Below are 8,967 nucleotides of genomic sequence, written 5' to 3' on the forward strand. Positions count from 1 at the left end.
CAGAGCAACTAGTTTAAACTGTTTTCAACAGTTTCTATTTACATTCATGAAGCCATCTCTTAATTGACTTTGACAATGACACATCTGCCTCAAGAGTATTTTTCACTTGGTTAGATATTGTGGTCTTTCTTTATAAAATATAAAATTCTGCAATCACTTTGTTGTCTGTGGTTTTTCAGGCCTTTTGAAGTTTCTGAACTGGCCTGTGCATTTCTTCTTGTAAAGATTGTACCAGATTCCTACAAATGTTTTGTGATTTATTTTGGTTTTTCAGTTTAATGATGGCCTCTTTCACTGGCATATTTTGTGCTCTAATGAACAGTATATAAATACAAGTTGAAATAATCTTCTATCAGCTTAACTTGTCAAGGAATATTGAAGTAACAGGTGAAACAGTCAACTGTCCATTCACTTAAGTAGAGGATTGTATATAAAAATGACTAATTCTTCAACAGCTAATACAAATTTCTGTATTAAAGCTGAAAGTCTATACTTCTATCACATATGAGTGATTGAAAAACCCACTGTGGAGGCAAAAAACAATTAATAAAATATGTTACGGTCCAAAATCTCACAGAACTACCTACATGTCCATATGAGTTACAAAGACGATCCATATAGTCTATTTTGGCAAAGGAATTTAACTTAATTTTTATTAAAATATCAAATAAACAACTTTCTCACCAAGTTCACAATAAAACATTTAACTGCCTGAAAGTGACATGGTAACCAAATACAAATTAGTTTCCAAAGAATTTTAAATATTTAAGACAACTGCCTAATGTCCAGCTCATCATAACCTAACAATGTAAGAAGTGATAAAGACGTGTGGGTATCGGTATGACACCTTTGTGCAGACTGCTGAAACATATCCATTGTTTTTGCTTTGAAGAATGTGCATGTATCCAACATCACATATGCCAGCTGTCTGACAGACTATAATTCATCCAAAAGGACCCCAAAAAATAAAGACAATTAAAAGAAGTCAACAACAACACAAAGACAAAAATCCCCCCACGTCTACTCCATTATCATTTAAGACAACGCAAAAAAATAAAAACATAAATCAACTACTACTGTGCAACTAAATGGACTACATCCAACTGCTTTGTGATAACAGGAGGAGGTGAAGTTGTGCAGGATCTTAATCCAGGCTTCATTTCCTCTTAAGGCAGGTAAGCTTAAAAAGTCCTTTTCATCAGAGAACAGAACATTCTGGTAGGAGAACAGGCTTCACATCACAGAGCCCAAACTGAGAGAAACATCTGTCTTGAGCTTTCTTCAATGTCCATTCATGGTTGTCTTAGGTAGGTGTGCGTGCATTTATTTACAAGTTATACCAAATCCAATGCCAGCATGAAGCCCTGGCATACATTTAAAATATATATGGTGATAACCAAGACATCACCTTGACGTATCTTATGCCATCCTCTTCATGTGTACATCCAAATGCAATCCAACACTAATCAATCCCTTCCGTAGTTGCAGATGCACTTCCCTCTCTCCTCTTTTTCTTACACAATTTACTGATTAGCATGTATGTATGTAATTTATGTCTTGTATGACTGGATATGTATCTGTCGAGCTACATTAGCATCTTTATGGAGAATTTGGGAATACTGAATGTTTGAGCTAATTCATATAAGTCGATGAGGCAGAGGAGGTGGGTGAGCGGAAGCCGAGGAGGAAGGGTAGTGCTGTCTGAGCCTCTAAAAAACAGGCACTCTGGTGAGAGTACAGGCATTAATATCCTCAGTGTGAGTGGCTCTGTGCAGGGACGGTTCTGAGGCACTGCGGTTTATCTTAGGGAGGGCATGCTGGAGAAGCTCAATGGAGGACAAGATCTAAATTTTAAAAAAAAGAGAGATTTAAACAGGGTTAAACAAAACGCTAACAATTGAGCTTGATGATCTACAACTGCCATGAGAGTAGCTCACCTGTGGAAAGAGTGGCCTCTCATCCTTGGACTTCTTGGTGCAGTCAGCCACCAACCTTTTCATGGCTTTGGGGCAGTTTTTATAGAGCTTGCTGAGGTCTGGAGATAGATAGCCTCTTCCCACCATGAAGATAATCTAACGGGAAAGTCAGAAATAGCAGACCGAGTAGAACAGCAATCACATTTTAAAGTATTTTAGAACTGAAAATTTGATTAAAGCCAGTACATCTGTAGTGGACGACTGATCAGTGCTTGATCAGTCCATCTTGCAGATAAAGATATGGCATGAGTGCGCGATGCTGCAGAGATAAAGGATGACACGTACTCTATGTGCCTGCCAGATCAGCACAGTTCAAAGTCATGCTACAGTATCAAGGAGAACAGAAAAGAATAGTGGATCACAAGATTTACGGGTGCACTGTGCAAAGGCTTTAATTGAATCTGAATACAAACACAGTGAAGTAAATTCAGTAAGACGCCACATATGACCCAGGGCAGGACTCATGGTCTACGAGAGGACAAAAACACCTAAAGATGCACATATGCACACCCATGCTCCCCTTTTCTCACACACATACAGGGTTGTGTTACGGGGTCTAAAATTAGGCCAGTGGCTCCATGGCGCTCGCCTCTGTTCCACAGTGGGCCTTGGGCCAGCTCCACAACCCCCTTCAGACAGTGACACAGTGTCTTTCCACCACCTTCTAGCCTAGGTTTGCAGAGAGCTACAGCTTAGACATGTGTCTGATTGCAGGCATACAGCACTGGAACCCTTAAGTTAACACTATGTCTAACAAAATCAATGTTCTAGCCAAGTGACTTTTATTTGCATGACAAAAGAGACTTAAGTTCTTTAATGTCATCAAAGATGCAGTGATATACTCTTAAACCATTAGTGTAATACATTTAAACATCTTTACCTGATCTCTATTTCCTATCTGGGAGTATGGGAGCTCTCCCGTCATGAGCTCAAAGAGAACAATTCCATAGGAATAGACATCAGACTGGAAGCTGTAAGGATTATTATCCTCCATCCGGATAACCTCAGGAGCCTGTAAACATAGAAAAAGAAACCAAGTCAGGTTTTTTTAAATAGATGAATAGTTGGTTTAATGCTACTATCTAATCACAACTCATCAAGTCCCTTAACATAGCCCACTTGTTGCTACAGCGGAATTAAGTTCTTAGGGATGAACTTTCAAACTTTAACATAGTTAAAATAATCTTATTCCTCAATGACTGACAGTCCCAGCTTGTTCCAATGCTTTATATAATCTATGATCATTTTTTTTAAAAAGATGATAATTGCATCATTAGATGATAATTAAAAAATGTAACTTTGGATCAGCACCATATGGTGTTACTAACCATCCAAAGAATGGATCCAGAAGGCTGCTCGACCTGATGTGAGCCACTCCACCTTGCTTTCACCGTAGCAAGACCAAAGTCACCAATTTTTACTGTTAGCCCTTCATGCAAGAAAATGTCTGCACAACAGTCAAGGAATTACACTGAGGAAAAACACATCCTGTACACCAGGTGGATACGTTTTTGTTTTTTTGGGGTTTTTTTCCCCATTAACAGACACTGAAAAACCAATAGAAAGGATACTGTTTGATTTCATGTCTCGGTGAATGATGTTCTTTGCATGAAGATAGCTGAAAATGAAGAAAAAAATAATTATATCCCAGTTATTGTCGATTTGATTTTAAGAAAGAAGTGAGATTCTGTACAACTTACTCCATGCCCTGAGCAGTCTGCCTGGCAATATCTATGAGCTGGATCATCTTGAAATTTGTCTCCAGGACATGTATGTGCTTGTAGAGGCTGCTACCCTCACACCACTGTGTCACAATGGCCAGGTTGTCCTTAGTCATATAACCCATGAACAACAGGATGTTGACATGTCGTGTTTTCCTGTGACCAGATGCAGAAAGGAAGAGGAAATCACCATATCAAAGATCAGAAAAACATTTGAAATGTAGATGACTCAATAAGAAGTCAAAAATATAAAATATTAAAAACACCTGAAAATCTTAATGCTGGTAAGAAAAACATTTTTATGCACTCTCACCTGAGGACTGCCACTTCATTTCTGAATGCCTGGAACTGCTCTGGTGTAGGGTCTGTCACCTTTAAAATCTTTACTGCTACATCACCTACAGCAAAAATAATAATGAAATCCACAAACCCATATGACCAGCAATTCTGCATTCACTCTGCTTATTGTTTATTTTTTCTGTCAGGAAACTCTGGGAAGTGATACACGTGATGGTGCGTAGCATCTGCAGCTCATTCCTACCATGCCATTTTCCTTTGAATACAGTTCCGAAGGAGCCGGAACCAATGTGGGAGTGCAGATAAACCTCACTGGCCTCAATCTCCCAGTAGTAACTGGAGTCACGCTTATCCCGAGGCCTCTGAGTAAACAGGAATCAAAAAGATGCAACTGATGTCATACAAAGCAGAAATACACCTTAATCATAAGGTTTCATTCTGAAGGGGAAATCAAGAGTGCACCAAACTGTCTGATATCATTAAATATACAAGACAAAAAAAAAAACAAAGCTTACTATTTTAATTTTGTCCTGAGTGTTGAGGGATGGGGCCCTCTCTCGCTGGGCAGGTGCAGGAGTTTTGGATTGGGATTGGGTCCAGCCTGTAGGACTCTGGTTGGGTGAACTCCCCGCTTCAGGAATACAAAGCAAAAGAGTATATAGGAATTAAGCATAGAAGACTTAGTGAATGATATGGATCCAGGTTATGTGTTATATAGGCATCTCATCAAGTTCACTCTTTTATAGGGATGGGAATCGAAAACCAGTTCTTGTTGAGAACCGGTTCCCACTGTTTCAATTAATTGGAATCGTTTGCCATTTTTGCAAACGATTCCCTTATCGATTCCAGTCGCCTCGAATGACGTCACCACGTTGCGTAGCGTCATTTAGCTGACAGGAAACATGGCACCTAAGCGGCACAAACGCTCAAAAGTTTGGTTATACGGATGACAACAGGGCAACTTGCAATACTTGCAAAGTAGATATTTCATTAAAGGGAGGAAACACTACGAATATGCAAAAGCATTTGCTCACAAAACACAGGATAACTTTAAATGAATCTCGTGTTTTTAATTCCGCTCCAGACTCGTGAATCTCAACCCAGCAGCGGCGGTAATGTTTGCACGTCCTCTCCCGTTAACATGGCAGGTAAATAATCAACTAACAGTGCATATTATGTTAGCGCGATCGGCCTTATTACAAAACCTGCCTTTACTGTGCATTTAGATGACCACGATGAGAGTGACAGAGTCTGGCTGGCTCAGATGCTGGCAGTTGTCGCTGCAGTCTACCGGTAGCGTCTCCTTTCAGGCCAGGATAGACGAATGTCAGCGAGCAGTGACTAAGTTTGTGGTCAAAGCCTTGCACCCATTTGCCACAGCAGATGCCCCGATTTTCAGTAAGTGAATGTGTTTAATTGTAGGCAGGGACATTACTGGATATTCTTGTGTAATTGTTACAGAATAATTTATGTTATACTTTGTTATTGCTACAGAAGAATATTTATTTTATTAATATTTTACATTCACATTTTTTTCCCCCTGTGGACCCGTGACACCCCATCAAAGGCTGTGGATCTCTTAATATCTCACTGTTGGGTTTGTAAGGCCATGCTACTCCTAAATTTCTATCTTGTTCAAAGAGAAGACATAAAACAAAGTTCTAAGTTAATCGACCTGTGTGTTCTCCTTTTTAAAAAAAATAAGAATCGATAGGAGAATCGATATAAAGAATCAAATTGTTAAACAGAATCAAAAATGGAATCGTAATTGTGAAAATCTTATCAATTCCCATCCCTACTCTTTTCACCCATGATGGTAGTTAATGCTCAGTGAGCATATCAACAAAACACTAGAGGGAGCAGGAGATCGCGAGATATTCAGTTAGTCAAAATAATTTGTGAACTTTTTGTTTTGCACAACAAAATAGGAAACTGAAGTGAGGAAGAAGACACAAAAGTACATGACATGAAGCTAATGAAATGCAGACTTACCCGAGTCATGATCACGCATTGCATCCTAAAGAGACAAAGAAAAAAAGAAAACCACAAGCAAAGTTTTGTTAGCTTGTGCAAACACCAGGCCTTGTGCTGTGCTGTCACTCATGGTTTGACAGTACATCTAAGAGATGTGAATGCAGATAGCCTGCTTGCAAGGCATGCCATTGAGACTGCACACAGACACTCTGCTTTCTAACCTTTTCTGGACTCTCAGGTGAGGCCTCAACAAAAGACTGGGAGAAGTGCACAATACCTACTTTCCTCTTCAGCCAGAATCTATGGCACCAGGAGCTGGGGGAGGTATTCAGGCAGTCTAGCTACTCCCCAGAAGGGTACAATACAACAGGCCAGTGAAGAGACAGGAGGCAAAGGGACAGAGCAAAGGAAAGTGAGGAAAGAACAAAGACAAAATGGATTTCCAGGTTTTACCTGGACAGAAACTGGGGAAAAGATCTACAAAGCATTCAAAATGATTGAGCCGATTATGCAAGAACAGCAGCTGCAATAAAGCAGAAGCTAGAACGAACCAGGGGGAAGTCAATTGTCACAGATAATAAAATTTGTTAAAACAGGATGCTATCGGGCTGAAAAACAGACCAAGCCATTCTGAGTGGCTTAGCTAACACTCAGGTAGATAAGTAGGAAAAAGAAAAGCAACTCAAAGATCATTGGAATGGAGGCCAAGAACACTTGCAAGCACAAGATATTTTAGGAGTGACAGCCTGAACCTACAGGAGCACCCAAGGGGCCCATTTGGTGTGTAGTTACCTCGATCACGCTGCTGTCTACAGGCAGAGTAGTGCTAACCATGTGGACATTTGGTGTAGAAGTGGAGCGCTGCCTCTGGGAGAGACCGCCACCAGTGGGTGGTGCGTAGTTGAAGGCATGAGGGGTGGAATAACGGTAGGCTGAGCTGTGAGGGAGAACAAAATTTTATATATTAAGAATCAGGTGGTTTTAAATGTCAGTGCTTCAGATGGCACAAACCACTGACATTTAAAAGAAACACAAACTGAATTCTGTAACTTCTTTAAAATTTGGGCCAAGCTTGGGTGTGGTTATAGTTAGTCTAGAGCCTTTCTGGTTTCATTTCTGTCATTTTTCTTCCATTCCCTTTCCCAACTCACAGTTTTTACCAACAACAGATGCCCAACAAACAAAGTCATATACAATATACCATACTGTAACTACAACAACAAAACAAAGGGAAATTAAAAAGAAAGAAAGAAAAAAAAACATTACAGGGAAGTAGTTGTTAGCCAATTGCATTGTAGCCATCTTCTCATGCCATTTTTGGCAAACTTGAAATTCAGAGGTATTTTGTCCTTGATATTTGCCAAGATCAGCGTTGGCTCAGCTGAAGAGAACAAAGCTCACTAACATCTAAAAAACATAACTCACTTAAGATGTTCACTTACAGGAAAAACAAATCATTTGAACCCAAGTTCAAATATCCACAAATTTATGATCACAATTTTGCATGAATGAAAGCTTCCTTTTTTTTAATTTATTCAAGCCTCTTGGTACACCCCACTGTTACCGAACCAGTTGTAATGTATTGTAGCTGCTGGTTAAAATTGGGACAGCAGGACCCCAGCTCAATGACGTATATAAACAGAGATCATATTATATCACACCCACAAACATGGAGAGCACTCTTTGAGCACAATCCCCTTTTTGGCAATATCCCACTATGTTTCAAAAGAGCACTGGGGAGTGCTCTACATGGAACAACTTGATACTTTGTAAGTGCTAATTTGGCAGCTCAGAGCACTTTTTAGCCATTTTAAGAGCTACTGAAACAACAGATTCTTTTCACACCGGGCTCCTTCAGCCCTTGGACTGGTTAAGCCCTCATAAAGCCAAGGACGTCATTCAAAAACAAGATTTAATGTAATTAAGATTACGGTTCAGGTAGAAATAAGAACATCACACCAACTGTGATTTTACAGTATAGCCATCCAACAGCATCACTCTCCCAAACACGCATGCATACAATATTAACATCTTAATAATTATTGAAGTACTTTCTTTCTATATTTCTCATCTAGTTGCAAGTAGCAGCCTGCACTATTAGCTCTCCCTACAACATCAAACAATGCCTGATAGGGAAAAAACCCCCAAAACAAACGCTGGACAAAAGCAAACAAAAAAACAAAACAAAACAAAAAAAACCCTTCAAACAGCACATATGTATTCATGATCAGAGCCTTTACACCTTATGAACTTAAAGGTTCCCTGTGGTTTCTGCTTTCTTCTGCTAGTTCCATGAAGCTGTTTACATAATTGAAACCCCATATTGTTTATCTCTCTCACACACACACACGCACGCACTTTGATACAAATGCATGCTAGTGACATGATACACATGCTGCTAATAGACTGAAACTATCCAAGTGATCTGCAGGTGGTAACATGCAGGTATCAGCCAAAATCAACACAGGGTTTCGACTGCTGTTTTGTTTTTTAATGTTTCGTTCTGTCATTGTCGTGTCATTGTTTTTAAGGGTGTAAAATATATTAAAACATTTCAGAGAAGCCTTTTAAAAATGAAGTTGTTTTAGGCTTTTTCAGAAAAGGGTAGATACAATAACAATTTGAGTTTTATTTGAAAATAACGCTAAGAGTGCAAATTATACCGAGACTCACCTTGGAAGCCGCGTTAAAGACTCTCTCATACGCCGGGACGAAGGCGGTGGCACAGACGGGGCATTGCACTCGCCGGGCGTTTGACACAATCTGACAGAAACAAAGTGTTCGTGCAAACACACCAGTGTTTAATCAAGTAAAAGCTGACGGCTACACAGGACAGTGGTTGTAAGGGGAAATAGCTCATCTATTCAGTGTCATTGATAAAGATCTCAAAAAGATTACCCACAGCCTGCATGCAAAATGCAAGTAACTGAGCACAAACATGCAAAACTGTGTATATGAGCTTAGGCCTACATGTAAAAACTGTAGCATCAATAAAACCT

The 8,967-nt window shown here is 39.6% G+C and overlaps 1 protein-coding gene across 5 annotated transcripts in view; it reads right to left on the reverse strand.

The window, feature by feature from the left end:
* Nucleotides 1-678: 678 nt before the first annotated feature.
* raf1a (Raf-1 proto-oncogene, serine/threonine kinase a) overlaps nucleotides 679-8,967 on the reverse strand; it is a 16,052-nt gene continuing 7,763 nt past the window's right edge. For 3 of the 5 annotated variants that reach the window (XM_005749040.1, XM_005749041.1, XM_005749039.1), the window contains 13 exons: nucleotides 8,642-8,731; nucleotides 6,761-6,905; nucleotides 6,190-6,309; nucleotides 5,987-6,011; nucleotides 4,510-4,625; nucleotides 4,239-4,356; nucleotides 4,011-4,095; nucleotides 3,677-3,853; nucleotides 3,548-3,594; nucleotides 3,305-3,423; nucleotides 2,857-2,988; nucleotides 1,938-2,072; nucleotides 679-1,844 (listed from right to left, as the gene is read on the reverse strand). In XM_005749040.1, the coding sequence (XP_005749097.1) occupies nucleotides 1,710-1,844; nucleotides 1,938-2,072; nucleotides 2,857-2,988; nucleotides 3,305-3,423; nucleotides 3,548-3,594; nucleotides 3,677-3,853; nucleotides 4,011-4,095; nucleotides 4,239-4,356; nucleotides 4,510-4,625; nucleotides 5,987-6,011; nucleotides 6,190-6,309; nucleotides 6,761-6,905; nucleotides 8,642-8,731 (1,444 nt within the window). In that variant the 3' untranslated portion in view covers nucleotides 679-1,709. The remainder of the gene's footprint in view (nucleotides 1,845-1,937; nucleotides 2,073-2,856; nucleotides 2,989-3,304; nucleotides 3,424-3,547; nucleotides 3,595-3,676; nucleotides 3,854-4,010; nucleotides 4,096-4,238; nucleotides 4,357-4,509; nucleotides 4,626-5,986; nucleotides 6,012-6,189; nucleotides 6,310-6,760; nucleotides 6,906-8,641; nucleotides 8,732-8,967) is intronic. The other 2 variants (XM_013914899.1, XM_005749042.1) reach the window with 1 other exon arrangement.

The sequence above is a fragment of the Pundamilia nyererei genome, unplaced genomic scaffold (assembly GCF_000239375.1).
Source record: "Pundamilia nyererei isolate P.nyererei 1_Seehausen unplaced genomic scaffold, PunNye1.0 scaffold00236, whole genome shotgun sequence".
Lineage (NCBI taxonomy): Eukaryota > Metazoa > Chordata > Actinopteri > Cichliformes > Cichlidae > Pundamilia > Pundamilia nyererei.